Raw genomic sequence first — 21,208 nt, forward strand, 5'->3', positions numbered from 1 at the left:
ACTTTGTTCAAGCTGGCAGCCCTGGTAAGGAGCACAAGAACAGCTTGGCACGGTGGGTAGGGCACAGCTTCACTTATAGACGTGACTGTCAAGAAGTATGTGGCCAAATTCAATTCACCAGACTTTTTTTTGCAGGACACTTCATATTTTTAAGTATCATAGAGAAGTCTTTTTAAAGTAGCTTAGCCATAACAATGAAACAGATAGCAGTAGTTATTGAGACCTGTTACACTAATAAGCAGCATTAAATGTCTTATATAGGCTAGGAAAGCTCAAGATAATTGAATTTGAAAGCAACAGATAGAGAATTTAATGGAGATCTCTGTCAACACATTCATCAATGATGCATATAAATGCATGTATGTATAAGAGATGTGTGATAAAATTTATCTATGCACAACTTTGCTATGTACAGATATATTTACCTTTGCTAGCACTATTAGGAGGACCTATTTCTAGAAGTTAAATACTTTTTCTGTACACTCTCTACTTCATAAAATGTATTATGGTGAAAAAAGCATCTGAAAAATTATTTTTGTCTATCTACTTCTCTATTTTATACAAGTCTATCATACAATTGTATATTGTTAATGTGCTCATAGTTTATTTTCTTCCTGTGATTGCTAATGCAATAATATTTTTATGCCTGTTCTAGCAGTAACTTTACACTGGAATTAAATGTCAATTTTTACTTTCCACCTCCAAAATTCTAAATTAAATGCCACTGATACCGACCCCCTGCATTCAGGCAAAATGCAGCCACCAACTCACAAAGGGACATTTATAAAATAAGCCTTGCTTGTTTGAACTGCAACACTGCCATCACTGGAGTTTCAGCTGGGAGACTTAAATAAATAAAAATAAACCAAAGTAATAAACACCATGTTTTATGAAGCTGCACAGAACAAAAAAAAAAAGAAAAAAAAAAAAGAAAAAGAAAGAGGTTCTCCTGACAAACTTGAAAGATTAGACTTAAAAGCTGCCTCTCATTCTGGAAGACTTCTGGCCCATGCCACTCAATGCCATTTCTGAAGGACAGTCAGCTGTGGGCCCCAAGGCCACCCACACATGTGCCTGTGATGCCCTTTGGTGCTGCAATGAGATGCCCTTCTGTACATGACTATAGAGAAAACAAAACAACATTCCAAAGGAAGGCAACTTAGGAAATTTCTGAGTGCAGCAGGAGTAATGAATCTTACAAATATCTCAAGCAGTGCAAGGCATGTTGAAAACCAGAGCTTCTTAGCCCAAGGCCTTCTAATGTATAGTCATGTTCTCCAAGGAGCTAAATTTTTCTACTACTGATGGTGTTCCAGCGGCCCTGTTATCCAAATGCATGATATGAAACACTTTTTTTGCTTTTGAAGAAATAAATCACATATGTCCATAGACTTTTGTTTTCTGAAAGACTGAATATAATTTTAGAATCATCATCATCAGCTGGTTGACAGCAATAAAGACAACATTCACTTTAAATAACCCTGAATTATATACAGTTGAGTAAATTTGAATTTGTTTTGCTTTAAGGTCTTCCAAAGTTGAAGCCAACATGCTGAACAAAAATATTAAACTATCTATAACCCTGTGTCAACATATGATGCTACTGGGAATGGTAAGTGAATTAATTTTCCAAGGAAAATTAATTACTTATGACTTACAGTTGTAAAAGCAAACAACGTAACTCTGGATTAGGGCACATTTAATTTCTGTTTGGAGTAGTGATTAAATTAATTTCATATAATTCATGGTATGTAATGGAAAGCAGAACAAAGATGAAATCTTAGACAATGACTGACACAGAAAAAAGTGTATATTTATGTTCCTGATACAAAAATAAAGGTCACAGATATTAATCACTGTCTAGTGAAACATGATTTTAGTTTCTAAAATGATTTTTTTCAAAACTGTTTGTTAGGATAAGTGTTATTAGCAAGATAAAAATCTAAAAAGCAACAAATTACAAAACATCAGAGAAATCTTGCATGCTACATTGTCTCAGTGAAAAAAGACTACAGTTTTCAGTGATGTCTATTGAAAAACATAACTGTCCCAAAATTATTGTGAGGAACAGCAACATTAACTTGAGTTCCTCCTACACTAATTTAAGTTCATCTTATTTCGAGAGAGAGGAAAAATTTGATCACAGTTCCAATATTAAAACAAATATGTACATTAAGATATTGTATTAATTTTATCAGTTACTTACACTTTATAGTAAATAGTTAATGAGAAAAATAAATTCATAGCGTAAGTAAACATATAAAAGAATTCCTGCAGCATTCCATAATTTGATATTTGTTCAAACTATGTAAAAATAATTATTTTATGTATTTCATTGCCAAACATCAAGCTCTTACTTTACTAAATGCCAACCAATAAAACTGTACATATTAGCAAACCATTTATGGGTTTAAAATATCATAGGAATTTTAATTGCCACTTCTGGTCTCCTACTGAACGAAAGCACAAATTTATTGCTGATTTCAGATTTTTGGGTATCAAATCAACAGCTGCTGTGCTATGAACTCACATGGAATCACTCAAAAGTACGACAGTATTTTTCCTTATGAGTCAAATGAATATACTGTTAATTCATGAAACCAAAACAACAGATGCAACAGATGACCACTGCACAGCAAGCAGTGACTATGGAATTCCACCAACAAATAATATTTACATTTGCGATGTTTAAACTGGCCCCCCACACACATTCAAAGCAAGTGATTCACATCCCTACTGCCACTTTTACCTGCCTTTAGACACTAAAGGGATGTTTTTACTACAGTGATAGTTTGAACAATTTTATCATTATAATATTTACATTAAAATCTGACTAGAATTCATAATATAGCATCTTAGAAATTAACTTACTTCACATAAAAGATGACTGAGCCTGAAACACAAATTCACAAACACAAATAGCTCATAATGGGTACGAGTAATGCCATAAGTAATCTGCAGCTCTCTGGCTGTTTTTACTGTAATATTTTTAAGACTGTCTCAAAAATGCAAAGAACTTTAGTTATGAAAATTTAACTGAAGCCTAGATGAAAGGAGCTGAACAATTTTTCAGTGCTAAACTTGTGTATTGTCACTTAAGGTTATTAAACACTTGAAATGTAAACAGGAAACCCAACAGCATCTCTCACATTTCAGAAGCTGTTCAATCAAAATACTTTTACAAAGACAGGCTTTATCATCCTCGTTTCTATTTCAGCTTTTAGTCAACCAAGTGTTTCCAATGCAATGCATAGAGAAGCCACATCAAGCCTATTTGCAGGATCCCAGCCTCACAACTCCCATTTTGCTCCTCTTGCCACTTCGCTCCCCCATCAGAACAGTCTTTCAAAAAGTTTAATCTGCCTGGATGGATCTTCATTCAGGTCACCTGCCTATGTTAGAATTAGCTCTGCCCAAGCACATTTACAAAACAGAAGGGGAAAAAAAAAAAAAAAAACCAAACTGAAATATTAAACAGGTTTGCAAGACAGGGTACCCTAAATCTGGACAATCCTGCTCACGACTTTCTATCTGATTTTATGATGGTCTGGAAGTAAACAACCTTTACATCTATTTTTCATGAACAATAACACATCACTTTAACCCAATTACAGCACGAATCACAAGTCTGTTCTCATATGGTGACAAAAAACTTCCTAACAAACTTCTGCCAAGAGAACTGGTAATTAAGAAATCAGAAACAAACTGACAGGGAGGGCAAATCTGTCCAGCAGCTGTTTCCTATCAACACCCTTAGATCATCCCACCTCAGTACACCAACACTTCTGGGGCTTCCCTACTTTTCCTACAACCTCAGCAGCTCTGTAAAAGCCCCCATATGCAGGTACAAACTCTCTAACAATAAATAGCAGCAGTGTGACAAGGGGATTATTAGTAGCAATGTCTAAAATTTACCTGCAGTTCAAGTTGCTTACAAAGGCACATCTCTGACAAGTTTTCAAATGCTGTCTACAGTGCATTTTTGGTGACAGCAGCAAAAAGAGATGCAGTCCACGGGCAGCTTCATGAGTGACATGTGCAGATGGGGTGATATCGCTGTGCTCTTGCACTCTTTGTAAATACACATGCACACATTTTCCTTCATTTCCTTAAAGGGGCAGCATCTCACCTCACTGAGCTGGCATGTTTTCCTGGAGATGCCAGTAAATACATACAGTGTACTAACTAAAATAACTAAAAACACAACAGTTATTTCTTTCTATATGCCTTTGTTTTGTTGCAAATGGCTGTAATAGACTAGCAAAAGTTTATTGTGCTTTGCTGGCAGAATATTTGACTTCTCTTTGCCAGCCAAAGAATAGGTAGATGCAACCAGAGAAACTGCCAAGTTACAGGATATATAAACCACTCCTGGCAGTCAGCAGAACTGCTGCTGAAGATTAAATTACACAAACTTGCCAGAGGTGTAACTTACTTGGAAAGCATTCTTAAGTTTTGTGCACCTACTTCGGTGGGGTGGGGAAGCATCCAAAACATTATGGGGTTATTACCACTCCCTGGAAAAGCTGTCTGCAAAGACTTTGCTCCCATTGGACGTCAGATGGCTTGGTTCACAGAGCTTTACTTTTCAAAATGAAAAGCTCATAATTTACCCTAAAAATGATGTTGAGAAAAAGCATATATGATTTCTGCTTGCTTTCCTCGCAGAGCTAATATTTCACCACTGCTCCAGGACAATTAAGGATTCCATAACTTGCTCAGTGCTGAAAATCCTGTATTAAGCACAAACATATTCACCAGTCTACATATCCATTTAAGTAAATAAATAAATACACCTTTTTCCTTACTGAAAAGATACTGGGTTTTTGGACTGCTCTTAATATTTTATATGTTCAGCCACCACAGCCTGTCCCTCAAAAAGTTTTTGTAAACCTTAAAATCTTGAGTACTTCTCTCCCTTTTCCACAAATTTCAAGGTAAGCAATCCCTTGCAGTATGCAGCAAAAACATTCAGCGACAATAATCTCTTTGCAGGAGACTACAGGTTCACAGGAGAGGTTTAAGTTTCCTTTATTGAGGAGCAGAGCTAAGAGCACAGTGAAATACTATCCTGCATGTCTCTGTCTTTAAAGTCCCAGTGAGTTTATTCAGAGATGAGATTCAATACAGAAGCAGCCCAGAATTTGTCCAGTTACTATTTTTTTTTTTTTTAATTTACAATAATGGCAGCATATCCTTTAGCCTATTTTTGAAATGTATATAAGTATAGCCAGTTTCTTTCATTTCAGACAGATTCCAGTTCATCGGCATATCTCCTTTTATTAGGCTTTTCAACTTAAGGTATATCCATAATCACCAGTTCCCATATAGTGCCAAAAAGGAGTGATTTACATTTATTACTAAGTTGTTTGATTACTGCAAGATACACAGAACTGAGTATTGGTATTCTCACCCTTAGAGACTTCACTTTGTTTAAGCAAAGGTTCTTTGCAGGCAACCACTTCAATTTAAGTACAGAAAACCATAAGCTCACGAAATTCCGATTTTATCCAAGGAGGTTCGGTTCTTTGCTGAACTGTGCATGTATACTCAGTGTAGTAACACTGAAGGAATGCTCAAGCCTTTTGTAGACAGGCTGCTCAATGTTCGACGTTGAAACCTGCAACCTACAATTCTGACCAGCAAACAACATTCCTGCTGAACTGTGTTTCCACAGGAGCTACGTGAATCACACAAAACAAAGCAGTGCTCACCTCATCAGACATCCCATTTTCTTAATCAAAAAATGTAAGTTGAGAACCCACACAAACTTGTTTTAATAAGCTTAATGCAGCAAGCTCAAGTTTAAGGCTGTTTTGACAAACGCACCTCAGAGATTTAAAAAAAGACACTCTTGCACATCATGTCATACTCTCACATCATACATGAGCGATTCTTCTATGCTATCCAAGTAACACACCTAACTACTCATATACCCTATGGGTCAATAAAAAAAAAAGAAAGAAGTGAAATAAACTACTGAAATATTCAGTGAAAAACACACTCTCCTGACTGAAAAAAGTCAGCTCCAGTACTTTGCTCCACAATATTAAATAAAAGCATACTACGTGAAGGAGATATAACCAAAAGCAGATACCAAGAAGGATACAAAGTCTCATATATTTTATCACTAAAAACTGTGTATCTATTCTAAGGAAAAAAGAAGATAAAGGTTTTCTTAAACTAAACACTGATTGTTTGTGATGGCCAATGTTGAGATTCTGACAACTCATTTGCATTCATTAACTACTTCACAGCTTTCTTTTTGCCAGAAGCTTCCTTTTAAACACAAATTTTCAGGTTTCCATTACTAGAGAAGCAATACAACATTTGCTTTATCCAAAGGAAGCTACTGAGTTCTGTTTGCTGGGGTTTTGTAAGAACAGGCTAACAAATACCAGCAGTGCAAGGGACAAGCCAGGTTCTGTTGCAGCAAAGACAATAGAAATAATGCTGGCTTGTTCAGCCCACAGCTGAATCAGGCTGACCCAACTATACGTGGTCATACTCTCACACTTAGAGATATCCCTGAGGTTTCCCCCTTTCATCCCTGCATTTCTAAAATGTTGCTATAGTTCAGCTCTCAGATTATCTCCATTACATTAAATACACAGTCAGATTGTCTCAGGTAAATAATATGCATGATGGGTGTTCACCAGAGTAATGAAATTTTAAATAGTACTCTTGTCAAAAGTGAGGTTAACACCACACCTTCCTAATAGCTCTTTCTAATAGCCCTCCTGTTGCAGAGGGACCAGCTGGACTCAGCAGTGATGATGCCATCCACAGAGATCTTTTGAGAGGGGAAGATGACTGAAGAACGCACCAGACTAGAAGGGCTACATGCAATTTCAGCCACATGCAGGAGAGGTCAGTAACATCCTTCCTCTCCATCAGTTGCCCCTCACTGGCACTGAGACCAGGAAGAAAGGACCCAGGCAAGGCTGGCCTGCAACAGCAGACAGCATTCTACACAGCCTTCTAGGAGAAAGAAAAAAGCTCCTTCCATTCCAACTGAGATACAACCTCCAGTGAGGTGCCTCACTATTAACTAGCTGGCTGAGGATTTTAAAGTGGTTTATATCTGCAATGCCACAATTAAGACAACTGGTCCAATTAAGGAGAAAGTGTATCTGATTAGAAGCATTCTCTAAAGTTGCACTGTCGTTTACCAAAAGATACCCATCTTCTTTGGAGGAAAAACTCAAGACTAAAAGGGATATCAAATTGCAACTGAAACAATAAAACATCCTCCAGGTAATAATCAAATGCAAGACCAATGTACTCCAATAACTAGAGGACCATGGGAAGGAAAATGGGCAAGAGGGACAAAAAAGACATTTCCAGAATCAGTTATTATCAGACATCCTGATTAGGCTTTATGAAACTCTCCTTTGATCATGGTCTTCCAGCATTATATAGAAAACAAACAAAGAATTAGTTCAATCTCTTTTTTCTTGAAGGAATGCTAGTTAAGAGTATTGTTTACAGATTTTATTTATTTGACACAAAATGTTCCGGATACATATGTAATCAAGTATTCTCCCACTTCAGAGGTTAGAGAACTACATATATTATCTCTTACATCCTTTTAGGATGTTAATTTTCCAAACATGTTGAACAGTGAAGATGTTACCACACCCAAAAATAGATTATGAACAGATTTTTGGACTAACAAAATTATAAAGACCAAATAGGATGTTACTTTTTCAACATCAGACATGGTGCAGATTTTTTAACATTACACAGAACTTATCAAAAATTCTAATCCTACAGCGCAGATCACATATTTTATTCCTAGGTTACAGATGAGTTTGAGCTTCATCTTTTTCTCTGGAGGTTACTTTTTTTTTTAGCATCTAGGGATTTTGTACATCAAATGAACATCAAAAGTCCAACCAAACTTAACATAGTCCTTTAGCTCTATTTATCATTTCTCTGCCTTGTAAGGTTTTTACTTTTAAAAAATATATTAATTTAATTCCCCTCTTTACTATGATGAACTGATGGAGAGAAAGTTTATGCTAGTGCTGCTTTGCTCACCTCTGAAAAGCTGGGTTTTTATTTGAGAGTAAGGATTTTTTTGTCTTCTCATTCATTTTCTTTGCTCTGAAATTCAATTCCCTAATCAGTCTTTGTGAAGCAGCTTTGTTCTCAGCTCTTATCTGTGTCTTCCAAGACCATTACAACTGCATGGCAATTCATCGCCAAAATTCAGTGTACAGCATAACAAAGTCTTGAGCCACTAACTACTTCTCCCTGGACAGAAATTTAGCTTTGAATCGGCATGAGGAGGTGATAAGGCAAATATATTCTGTATCAGGCAGAATCTGGGCATCATCTTCATGTTCAACTACAGAAGAAATCATAGTAATATGGCCTGAAGGTGATAAATTAATTTTGGCTAGGTTCCTGTCTGGGAGGAAAGAACAATTTTCCTAATGAGATAAAGATGAAGGAAGACAAGGACCTTCAGGCAACTGGAATTTAGTCTGAGAGAAGCCCTAATAAATCAGGTTGTGCTTCTCTTTGTTTAAGGAAATACCTGTTAGGAGATCTGGGGCCTGTTTATTTTTCTCTGACAAACCTGATTTTCTTGGCAGTGCACAAACTCAGAATCATAAATTGAAATGAGAATCAAAGCAGGTGGCCAAGTTCAAGTTTCAATTTTTTTTTCATCTAAAGTAAGTAAACAATTCCCAGCTGATGGGACTCAATTTACACAGATCTCCTGCTACTTGGAAACTTGCAAATCCATATCCAAAGTATCCACACCCAGACGAGCAGATTTGCTCGGAAAACTTGCATTAGAAAAGCGAGAGAACACCAATATTCTCACAAACTTGCACATGAAGTACCAAGAGACCAGATGGGAGGGATCCAAAATCCCAAGGAAGTAGCAACTAGAGAAGATGCAGCCCGTTCACTCAGATCTCTTCGTGTGGCACACATTCTATAGATTTTGAGCGAGCTCATGTTGTGAGCAGCAGATTTAGCACACAACCACTTCACTTTCCTGTAGCATTGCTATCATTGCTGAGCAGCAGAGCAGGTCCTGCCCAAGTGGGTCACTCACTGAACACACAATGTTCCTGTACCACAGTCACATTACAAAAGCTACAGACTTCATCAGGCAGATTCTGCTTCACCAGTCTCTCACTTCAGCCTCTGAGAAAAGACAGAAATTACTGTCTCTGACCCTGCCCTTCAAGTAGAGTCATTTGGGAGCTCTGGCTATCCTAACCTGACAGAGAGGCCATGTCCCAAGTCAGGAAGGCTCCTGTGAAGGCAGCAGCCCCAGCTCCACGCCCCCGCAAGCTGTGCATTGCTGCCCCTCTCTTATGCCAGCCCAGGACATCATGTAGCCATTACCAACACCACAAAAAGACTGGGGCACTTGGGTAGGAGCAACAGAAAAGGCAGGATCATCCCTTCAGGGAGTTCCCACTTTGATCAGCACACAGTGAGCATGCAACCATCCCTTGAGAAACCACCATGCTGCTCGTGCTACACAGCTTCCATGGTCATGGGCAGCAGCACAGTCTCAGCCTGCCTCTGCCTAATTGCTGACAGACTAATCACTGTCCCTCTTTCAGGACAAGAATGCCAAAACCTGGATTTGTCAGATTCTTAAATATCAATTTCAGGGTGTTTAGGAAAGGAAAGGTCATATTTAAATGCTAGGTTTAGAGTTACAATAGGCTAAGAAAGCAACCACCTCTGTGAAAAGCCTGCTGTATTTCTGATCTAGACTGTGCACTGCATATTTCAACACAGAAATTAATAAAAAGCTACAGCCAGCAATTAGATTATAAATTAAAAAGTAATAAAACCTTTAAAGTTGCCTTGGATATTATAAAATTCTGTACTTGAAATACTCTTCATCTGAGGGATTATATCAGCCATTACCCTGGGACTCCCTGTACAACACAACAGCTTTTTCCGTGACTGTCCTCTGAGACACCAGCAAGCGTCTCTCTAAAGGAAGACAAAATAGAAAAGCTTCATTCTTTTTCTCCTCCCATTCCCTTCCTGTGCCACCAGACAGCTGTCATGCCCAAAGGGCAGCAGATCTTCTGACTTTGTTTTCAAGAGTGCAAATTTGCCTTCAATAATGTCACATAAAGATCTAGTACTTGAGAAATTTATGTATCTTTGAACACACACACTGTTGCTTCTGTGGTGATTCTTAATTCCAACAGGATGTGTATCTACCTCAGAGATTTATTCAAACCATGACGACTTAAGAATGCAGATAGCTGGGAATGAAAAATATTTGAGGTCTGCCTCTATCCTAAGGTTCTAGGAATTATTTCTCTGAAATTTTTCATACAACCAGTTTGGACAAAAACAACACAGTTGGGCATTTACTCGCAACACACCTGTAGTGGGATCAAGAAGCTTCTCTAGAAAGGCCAGGAACATGGTACTTACCTTACTTTCAGTCACTGAAAAGTAAATGACACCAGCTTCAGTTTCTGAGACTGCAGTGACCTGCTGCAATGTTGTTCACTGCAACATTCATCTCATAGTAAAATGCTCCCAAAACCATATGACCACCACCAATTCCACATCATTTTGCTTTAGATGAATGCTGGTACAATGTCCACGTGGGCCACAGGAGATGGTGTGCATTTAAATCAATAGCTTCTAGACACAGCAATGCAAGTTCCTAGTACTTAAGAATTCACAGTATACTGCAAAGAGTAAAATATTCCATCTTGGAATGGATTTTTTTAAAATATTGTTTTTAAAAAAATCAACCAACTTCGCTAAATGTTGACATAGCATTTCAAGGGGTTTTTTTTAACTACTTCTTCCCTTAAAGTAAGTATGAACAAAAATCTGTATAATTTTCATTATTTTTGTTTCAACATATCACTGCTACTGTTATAAATAAAAGCCCTGGGTCCCCATAAGTAAGAAAACCAACTACACTTCAGACTGAAGCTCTTCTTTTTACCAGGTGACCACACCCATATTTACAGCTGCCACCATTAACGCACATTTTTTACTGAAATCTGGATACATATGTTAAAGAAATGTATGGTGTGTCAGCCCTTCAATATAATTTCCCTCAAAAATCATGGTATAATTAATACCAAAAGATTATTTAAGTTAGGTTTACCAATAAATAAGTTTGCAGTTAGCAAGCAACATCAGTAAGTTTTACTGTCTGTGGCAATACAAGTAGGACTAACAAAAGCAGTTCTGAATTCTACCTTAACCAACTAAAATGTTGACCTCAGTTCTGTACAAACAAAACAGAATATACATTTCTTGGAAGTTTTTCGTAACACCTTTTCTTTGTCATGCCACCTTTATCAGTGGCAGCAAGGGATTCTAGGCTGTTAATTGCATTCTACCCCACTAACTCTCAAGAGCTTAACTGAAAGAACAGATCCAGACAGTTCTATGCTTTCTGTTCTGAATTCTGCTGCTGCAGGCTTTCAAATTTACTCACATTCTATAGTTTCAAAAATACAGAGAAAAGCACATGCCATATTTTCTGGATAATTTTTTTTTTTGCTTCTTTATTTGGTGGGACTTAAGCACATGCATAAAATGCTTTCCTGAATCGATGCCAGTATGCTATAAAACGACAATAACTTATGTACCACTTCTTAACATAATGCTCTTTGTAAAGAAACTTGGAAAGTAAAAGTTACTTCTCAGAAATAACCTACAAAAATGTATAAAAATCACAATTGTCAAACATTTTCCAATTCAGCTTTAGTAAAAGAAAAACTCCAAAACAAGCCCTTTTATTACAAACTTCTAAGAAGGAATGTGCCTAATAGTTCAAATTAATGGCTTCTAAATGGAGGATCAATATCTCATTGTATTTTACACAAAGAGCTAAAACCCCATTGCTGTAACAATACAGAAAAAGAGAAAGCTTTACAGATCAGGTTACCTGTCTGATTCGATGTATTTAATAGACTATACATCTGGCTACAGCCATTTCAGAGTCTCAATCACAATCATGAAAAGTAGAGATTAAAAAAAAAGGCAGTTTATGACTTTTAGATATTTATTACCATTCCATCAACTCTGGAAATGTCTTTTAAAGGAGACATAACTAGTTGACAATTATAAAGCAGCATTTTGGTGTTGCTCTACATCGTGACACATTACTTAGATTAAATGATACGTATTATCTTACCTGATACATTCCAACTCCTATGTGTTTGGGCTCAATTTTCACTAGCTCAGCTAATGGGTCCTGGACACGTCTAGCTATGGAAACTGAAAAACAGAATTAGAAAACAGCTATCAGTTTTATCTGACAAACCTGAATCATGTAATTGCTTTTGCTCAGGTGTTTTGGGTTTTTTTACATCTTCTATGCACTTAACTTTTTTTAACCTGGAAATAATCAATAATATAGCAGGATCCTTTGTCATTGTTAGATAAGGACATCACATGTACATCAATCAAACTTTTTATTTGAATAACTCCTGCAAAGACCTAAGAACATTTCAAACTGTAATCATGTTTAAAAAGTTTTTCTGAGCCACAGTTAATAAATAAAACTGTGTACACTATATTTTCTCCTTGTATCCATACTAAATGCATATGCAACATTTAACATTAAACTCTGTAAGAACCTTTAACCTGAAGTCACAGATATGTAGAAACAAATAAACATTTTACAAAGTAACAGAGTATCTGTTCACAGACTTATTTATCTAATACAGTATTCCCTAAGGTATGTATCAGATACTTACATATTTATCTAATTCATCCAGTTCTTGGACTTTACTAATCTAAGCTGCACACCAAAACATATCAATTTGCAATCTGTCACCCTTATAATTACATTTAGAAAACCAAAAGCAATTTCCAACATTTCAAATGCCATTAAGAGCATACAAGAATAATCTGTGGTCTTCTAAATCCAAATGTTGAATCAAGACTGCATTTTTGAAGGCTGTATTTACTGATAAATCATTTGCTTACAAAAATCTCAGAAGAAAAAGTATATTTCCAAATGTCAAATCACAAACTTGGTCTGATTCTGCAGATATTGGGTTGCATTCAGTATTTGCAACTGTGTTCCTTCCCACATATATGAAACTAGAAGAGTTCTATCTCTCAATATTACATTTATAAACTTTTCTTTTCTCCTGAGTTAAAACAAAACATGTTAGCTGGTTTAGCAGCTCATAGAACATTCATTCTACGTAGCAAAGTAAACACCAATGAAGAACAAAAGTGTTTAGACATATTCCAAAAATCCTTCCAAATAAGAACCAAAAATCTGTAAAAAAAAAAGCAAACAAACAATTAAAACCCTAAACCCCAAGAATCCCAAAAGAAACAAAACCCAAAATAAAAAAAAACAACCAAGCAAAAACATCCCGACTCAAAAAAATTTAAAAACAACCAAACAAACCCCTCCAAAAAATAAAGGAAAAGACAAACATAACAGTGCCAGACCTTGTTGCCAAGGCTGTTTTTTCATACCACACACACTTGTGCAAAAGTAAGAGAACAGGGACCAAAGAAAGCTGTGGGTCTTTAATAGCTATGTCCAGAATCAACCCCACAGGGCACTAGTCATTTCAAGAGTGTTTTACATTTTTAAGCAAATCAGGACAGGGTTAGAGGAAGAACAGACAGGAGTCAGGAGTAAATATATATATATATATATATATATATATGCACAGTGGTTTGGTCAACATCACACACAGTGTTTAAACAGGAATACTGGAAGTATCTCCAGTGTTCACCAGCTGATTTCACACATACACACACGTGTATGAAAACATGAGCATGGTTATAATTCCCATATATATAAAATAATCTATAAGCCCCTTTACCGGATCACAGAAGTAATGTATTAATTCGCAGAAGTGTTTAGGTTGGACACACCTCTGGAGAACACAGGCTGCCTTGTCTAACACCCCTGCTGACAGAGGGGTGTTACAGCAGGTTGCCCCACATCATGTCCAGCTCGGTGGAGACTTCACAACCTGTCTGGTCAATCCATTCCAGTGTTGGGCCACCCTGACAGTAAGTAAATGTTTTCTTGTGTCCAGATTGAATTTGCTCTGTTCCAGTCTGGGCCCATTGCCTCTTGTCCTAACTGGGCACTACTGAGAAGAGTCTGCTGCTCTCTTCTTCATTGCATCCCATCAGATACTTACTCTCCTCTGTAAGATCCCCCTGAGTCTCCTCCAAGCTGAACATTTCCAGTTTTCTTTGTTTTTCCTTGTATGAAAGGTGCCCCAGTCCTTAATCATCCTTACAGCCTAATTTAAACAGCAACCATCACTACTGTTAAAGGCTTCACAGCATTTCAGAAAAAGACTTCACTAAACATTTGTACTTGAAGCCAGAGATATGCAGGCTCCTCAAACCACAACTGCAAAGTTTATCAATTAAATGCTGCACTAGAGACTTCACTTCTAAAGATTTGCACTGCTAAATGCACAGTTAACGTGAAGTTCACTGCTCGGTCAGGCAAGACTTTTCATATCCTTTAATATCCATTTTAACATGCTGACAAAGGCAGTTTGCTAGCTAGGCTCAGAAAGCACTGTGCTGGTGACATCTGATATGCCAGCTTCTCTGATAGAGAAGTTCTGAATTCAAAGACAATCACGTATGCCTTCTTGTCAAAAAATAGCCCACAAAGGGGTAATCAGTGTAAGTACACCAGTTATCACTTACACAAGTATAGCTCACTGCAGAAATGCTTTCCTGTAACAATAATTCATATTAATTACTTTGAAATACTAGTCACCCACCACCTAACAAACAAAAGTGAAACAAAACACCAATGAAAGTAGTATTGATCCAAACCAAGAAACACTTACAACGATGTATTTCTTCTGAATGCACTGATGCCTATGCATAGAGACTACGTTTGTCCTTCAGCAAATCTCCTTAAACTCAGCTTCTTTAATACCTATACAGTGTTTTAGAGAATTTTCTTTTAGTTCTACCTAACAGCAAAACACATTTCAAAAGTTATAGTTTAGATAAGCTGAGAGCAAATACCTCTCACTGTCCACATCTCCTTTCATTATGTCTTTTAAAAACAGACAACTACATGGATAGGTTGATACAGGAATTTTCCAAGCACAACCTTCCCTTGGGAACCTTCAATTAAAAAGTAAAATTTTTGAAATTTTAAAAGATGACTCTCTTTGTCATATTAACTTGGTTGACAATGCTGTCATATCCCTAGGAGGCTTCCAGTGGAGGCGTAGGACCTGATCCAGCAAAGCACTTCAGCACAGATGCATGTCGGAATTCCCACCGGAACCAGCAAAACTATTCACACGCATAAAGTTACACAGACATTTAAGTGCTTTCCTGGATCAGGCCTAATAGTTACAATATCGAAGCAGGAAGATCAGCTAACAGTCAGTTACAGATTAAGGGATGCAGCTCCTACAGTCAATAGCAGCAGGATAGCTGACCTGCCTAATTCCCACTAAAGCTGCAATTTCACTCCAGAACTTCTCCAATTAATAAATAAAAGACAGCACAGTAGGGAAAATGTAAGAGTTGTCCACATTCTTGGTAGGCAGGAACTTAGTCAAGATTAGCATCTACAGCCTCTTGTACAGGCAAACCCATTTATTTTTTGCTGGAGTACTTGCACACTGCAATAGATGGATTTTTTGGGGGGGCAAAGAGGCTCCACCCTGGCCAGTTGATCCAAGTGGCTGGACTCTCGCAACACAAGCAGAGTATTACTGAAATCATGAGGGCTCTGCAGAAGTGCAAGGCCTACTACCAGGGAGCAGAGACCGTAAAACCTGATGGTCTGGCATTTTCTTCTTCAAAATTAAATCAAGACTACAAAATTTGTTTTTCAACTATTTTACATTGGGTACATTTCAGAAATCATGCATTTTTTGAAGACTAACAATGAAACAGGTAATGTATTCTTACTTCTGTAGATATTGGGGTATTCATTTTTGCCCAAACAAAACCAGAATAAATTATATTACAGCATGAAGGGCAAAACCAGAAAATCATATTTCTCAAAAGTTACCAGCATGGCCAAACATGAAATGTTTGAGAGATGCCTTTATTAAAATATGCTAGTCTAAGTAAAATATGAAAAAAAAACCCTAATCAATATTAAACAGAGTATTAAGATGGCATGACCCTCTATTAGAAAATTACTACAAGACTTGCACACTCAATAAATGCAAAGCTTGGAGTTGTGAATTAAGATGAAAGTATTATTGTAACACTTGGAAAGGCAGTAACATACTGTGCTGCCTTTCAAAAAATTCATGTAAAATGTTAACACTTGGAGGGACAGAATGGTCTAGGTGGCCCTCTGACTTCTATGTAGATGTACTTCACATCCAAGTTCAATGAGAAATAAAGAAGATTACAGCAAGCATATTTACTGTAATCCTGCCTTGTCTTTAGATAGGACATATTTTGCCATTTCCTTAACAAAGCAGTTTAACTGCTTGGTAGTCTCAATTCACTCCATACTTTGGTTATTTGACAAGACAAACCCAGCAGACAGTAAAGTTTATTTGTGTGTGAGTGACAAAGATGCCATTGTGGTGGGCAAAAAGCCTCCATAAGAGTTGCTTGCACAACTCATGCCAATCTCTGTGTCTGATCTTCATAGAAAGTAAGGAATTACATTAAAATGTTTTGTTTCCTTATGGCTAATAAGCAGATATGCCCTCATGAACTTGCAAACATATCTAATTATGTGGCTACTCCTGTCTTAAAGATCAAATCACTAATTTCAAATGGAGAAATTTAAAATTAAGACTATTTTCTTCAAACATACATCACATAATGTTGTTTCTCTAGTTCTTTCTACAGCAAGCTGTAGTGTTTTTCACACAGATCAGAAAGGAGAGTTTTCACTCAGGAATACTGATAATAGTTTTCAGGCTAAATTTTTTCAGACTAAAGATGGAAAAAACTTTCCACACTCAACAGTGAAGGGCCAAAACAACACAGCAGCCTTACTCCTTCTCTACAGTATCTATACAGTGGCCATGTCAGCTCAGCTGCTAGCCTTAAAAAAAAAAACAGAATTAGTACTAACTTCTTTGGCTACCTGCCTCACTTCAGTAATGGAACAGGTTTAAAGCAATCACTGAGACCCAAATCCAACATGCAGAGTATTTAGGGTGCAAGGGCAGCTGGAAACCTTGTCAACTAGATGAAATTTATTATGGTTTCAAGTATTGTGCCCACTTCGGGGGCAGGCTGTCAACTTCTGTGTACAGACGATTGCAAATTGAAATGTTCTCCTTTTGCATTGCTTTATGTAAGAGCCACACCATAAAGCAAGACCTTAATGGCTTAGATAAGGAAAGAGTGAAAATGAGGAATGCTTATGGATAGAAGAACAAAGAAATTTCAATTTCTTTCAGTTACAGTGGCATTCAAATGTTGCTTACCACTGAAAGCAGAAAAACACTTTGGGCCAAAAGTCCAGGATGATGGCATTCCTCCTTTTAAAAACATCTTCACATATGGATAAAAATGTGTCCCAGTCAATAACTGTGACATAATAGCTACCCCCATGAGTGGGAGCATTTGTTTTGTGCTTTGAAAAAATGTGAAGCTTCCAGATGTAAAGGCAGCAGATAGCTTTACAAATGCTTTACAGATAAATATATGGCAACCACAAGCTACTAAGCTATGATTAGTTCAATTTTGTCACATATGAGAACATTCTGTACCTTTGTTACAAAACCTCAGTATTTCGTTCTTGCTGAGACATGCTACTATAACATCCAAGTAACTCATCCACCCTCGTATTTTAAATTAACCTTCACACCTTAAAAGTCTGGGTTGAAACCACAATGTCACTGAAATAAAAAAATAATATATTAAGGTAATCAGGGACTAAGTCACAAATGCATATGTAATTACTGTCAATATATCATACCAGAGTAGATATGGAAACATTACAACTTTTTAAATCCTTTTATAAAGCCTATTATTGTGTTCAAGATCAATTACTCTCCATAAGTATCTGCAATAATGTTTACTCAGTGATCGATTGTTCAGGTTTCCTGAGTCCTGGAAGCTTTCTATCCTGTTGACCTGAATTTCACCCTCCTTGCAAAGGATACAGTGAAACGTACAGTAGTCTTTTCATTAAGCATTCTTTCTCAGTAGGTCAGGATTTGTGACACAGTTTTGAATCCTCATATATCTTCTTGGTGGGTTTAAAGTATGCAATTTATTTTAAGCAACTGTTCAACAGCTGCATTTCATCCAAAGCTCTTCTGTAGCAAGTGAGCAGGTTTTTGTTTTAAAAAGGTTACATTTTAGTTTACTTTTAACTCCATAAAACTGATAATCTGTTATTTGCCTAAGATTAATGAAATAATGAATGACAATATTCTACTTATTTATTACAAAAAAATAATCTTTAAAAGAGATGGGCTGAATACAACAAGAAAGTTAGATATACATTTAAAGAAAAAACCTCAACAAGTGAATATTACAATTCAGCTTTTTCAAGTCAGTATTTTTTCTTAGAGACACTCTCAAAAACACTTTTCTCAAGCATTAGTAATTTCTGTATCACAGAATAGTATCCATTTTTATCCAAGATGAGATAGGGGACATATAATCATTTAATGGAAGCCTGATGTGATTTTTCTGTCACATGAATGAGTTACTCTCACAATATTGGTATAAACTCAGAAAAAAACTTTCCCTATCTGTTCAGCATAAAAGGTAGATATCATCAATATCCTTTTCCCATTCACACTGCTGATCCTAAACGCATCACTATGCCATTGATTACTGTTACTACTTAAAGTAAAAAATTAGTCGGAGTTCTAATCTTACAAGAGCTAGTCAACTGTATCTTAGAAGAATTAGTCATTTGTGTCAACAACAAATATTAACCTTTTGTAAGTGACCAGAATGTTCTCTCCTATGCCTGTAATAAGACAATCAGCTCTGGCAAGTAACACATCAAATCCCAGTATTAAGAGGAAAGCAAAACTCCTTGAATTGAAGAGCATCCTGGTACTGGTCATGCCTCTAGCTCCACGCTTCAAGGAAGTAACAAAGCCTTCAAAAGGAAACACACAGACACAGCACGTGCACAGAATTACACCTGAAGGGGGGGAAGTGAATGCTTCTCATAGCTCCTTTATGCAAGGGGAAGCAGCTTGAACAGAGCATGTAAAGCTTGCAGGTAGCAGATTATCAAATTCCTCTACTCCCATCCACTCTTGAGCTCTACAGCTTCAGAGGAAATACAGTGCCAGTAGGCAGGATGTTAATGATTATACAGATTAGAAAACATTAGATTCTTGTCTAGAACAACAAGAAAACTACAAGAAGACTACAAACATCCCTAACATCTGTTATATCAGGCTTGTGCTAGTGGTTTGGGGCAATTCAAGCCCATTTTTCTATTTCTCAATATCCTGGTGCAGGCACATGTTCATGCCCAACTGGGAGAGGCTCAGTCATTTCCAAACTATCTGCAGTTAGGTTTTTGGTTTCCTACAGAACCCACAGATTCCCTATAATTTCTGTTTAAACTGTAGAGCCTAGCCCACACCTTGAGATGAGCTTCTGCTCATAAGTAGGAACCGGGTCCTATGGGGAGACAAGTAACAAGATTCTCTTGCTCCTATTACTAATTATTATTATTATTAATTAATAATTAAATATTGCTATTACTATTGTTTTAGTTTATTAATATTACTATCATTAACATTTTCTATCTTTAACATCTTACTGCTGTTCACCACCTTTTTGCTTCTAACCACTGAACGTTCGTCATCACAGTGCGGTTCTCTGTTCTCTATCCTTCCAAAATTAAACTCATTTTTAAATGCTACAGAATACAACAGATGGAAGATGAAATATGATTGATAAGATGAAATACAATGCTCTAATTGCACACAACCCAACTAAACATTACGCTGACAAAATGTTTTAATGCATAAGAATTCAGTGCTTACTTTCTCTTCTGAACGGTTGTGGAACTTTCACCAATTCTCCCCAACTAGCTGTAGAAGAAAGCTTCCACTTCGACAGCAGTGTGAATGGTTTAACCGTAGGACTAAATAAAACAATAAAGTTTTTGAAAAATGACCTTCTCTCCTGAGTAGCCAAAGGGGAGCAGTGCTCTTTCAAGAAGATGAAGAAATTAGCTCAAGTAGACATCCAGGCACTATGTCCCACACATCTAATCATCAAATTGTTTTACTTTCCTTAAGATAAAGTCAAAAGAAATTACATTTTTTCCAATCTCTACCTTCTACTTGCTGGCCAGTATGACAGCTCTGAACTCTATGTCTCTAACAGGACCTCAGGGAATGAAACCCTGTAGCATAACAGTCTGAAAGTCCTAACAAGCCCTCAAAGCCTACAAGGCTTTCTTTTGCAAGGAAAAGTGCAAGTGGTGTGCTGAACTTTGAGCATACAATAATGCAACGTGTTCTGCCCTGTGGAGAGGAGACAAGCAGATGGGATTTGACAATGCTAAGGCAAGCTGTGCTGTGTGACCTTTGGCTCTCTCAGATTCTTCTTTATCCTCAGAAAACATCCCTTAGAAACAACACAGTTTCCTTACTGGATCATACCTGTGCATGCAGCAGCACACATGCTCGCCCTGTTAGTTTTCCAAATCTTAAAACAGAGTCACTCTAGGGAATATTTTATCTACCTTTGTTGCTTTCCTTGTATGTAGCCTTGACAGAGCCCTAGTTATTCACATCCAAGAGGAAAATGCGCATTCTTGAGCTCCTTTCTTGGAGCTGTTGCATTGGACAAGCCCAGGTATGTTGCTCTTCTTTCAGCATCTGGACACAGAATTGCAAACTAAAAACCAAGTGTGTATGATTGTATAAGGTATGAAAATAAAACAGAGAGGCTTAGCATGAGATCTCTTCTAACAAGTGGTTACACAAACATGGTGTCTATAAAACAGCCCCTTTCTTCCCCCTTTTATTTTGTTTAAGTAGTGAAAGAAAGAAAAAATTGCTTATTTGTTGGAGCAGTCATCTCAAAAGGAAAGGTAATTCATCAATTTAATGAAATGAAGACATTTGTCATTTATATAACTGAGTGTACATTGAAACCAGAGTAAATACCTGGCATGACTACTTCCTCATCTCAATTCCCTTCCATCAGGCCACTGTTTCACTAGAATGCATCAGTTTCCTCTGATTCTTAGTTATTAAGCAACATTCATTTCATTATGGTATCGAAGAGGTAGAGA

The 21,208-nt window shown here is 37.0% G+C and overlaps 1 protein-coding gene across 1 annotated transcript in view; it reads right to left on the minus strand.

Moving 5' to 3' along the window:
• SRBD1 (S1 RNA binding domain 1) overlaps positions 1-21,208 on the minus strand; it is a 125,710-nt gene that overhangs the window by 37,403 nt on the left and 67,099 nt on the right. Inside the window, exon 18 of the mRNA XM_082302351.1 lies at positions 12,167-12,249. Within this exon, the coding sequence (XP_082158477.1) occupies positions 12,167-12,249 (83 nt within the window). The remainder of the gene's footprint in view (positions 1-12,166; positions 12,250-21,208) is intronic.

Source organism: Coloeus monedula, assembly GCF_965178545.1.
Source record: "Coloeus monedula genome assembly, chromosome: 2".
NCBI classification, from domain to species: Eukaryota; Metazoa; Chordata; class Aves; order Passeriformes; family Corvidae; genus Coloeus; species Coloeus monedula.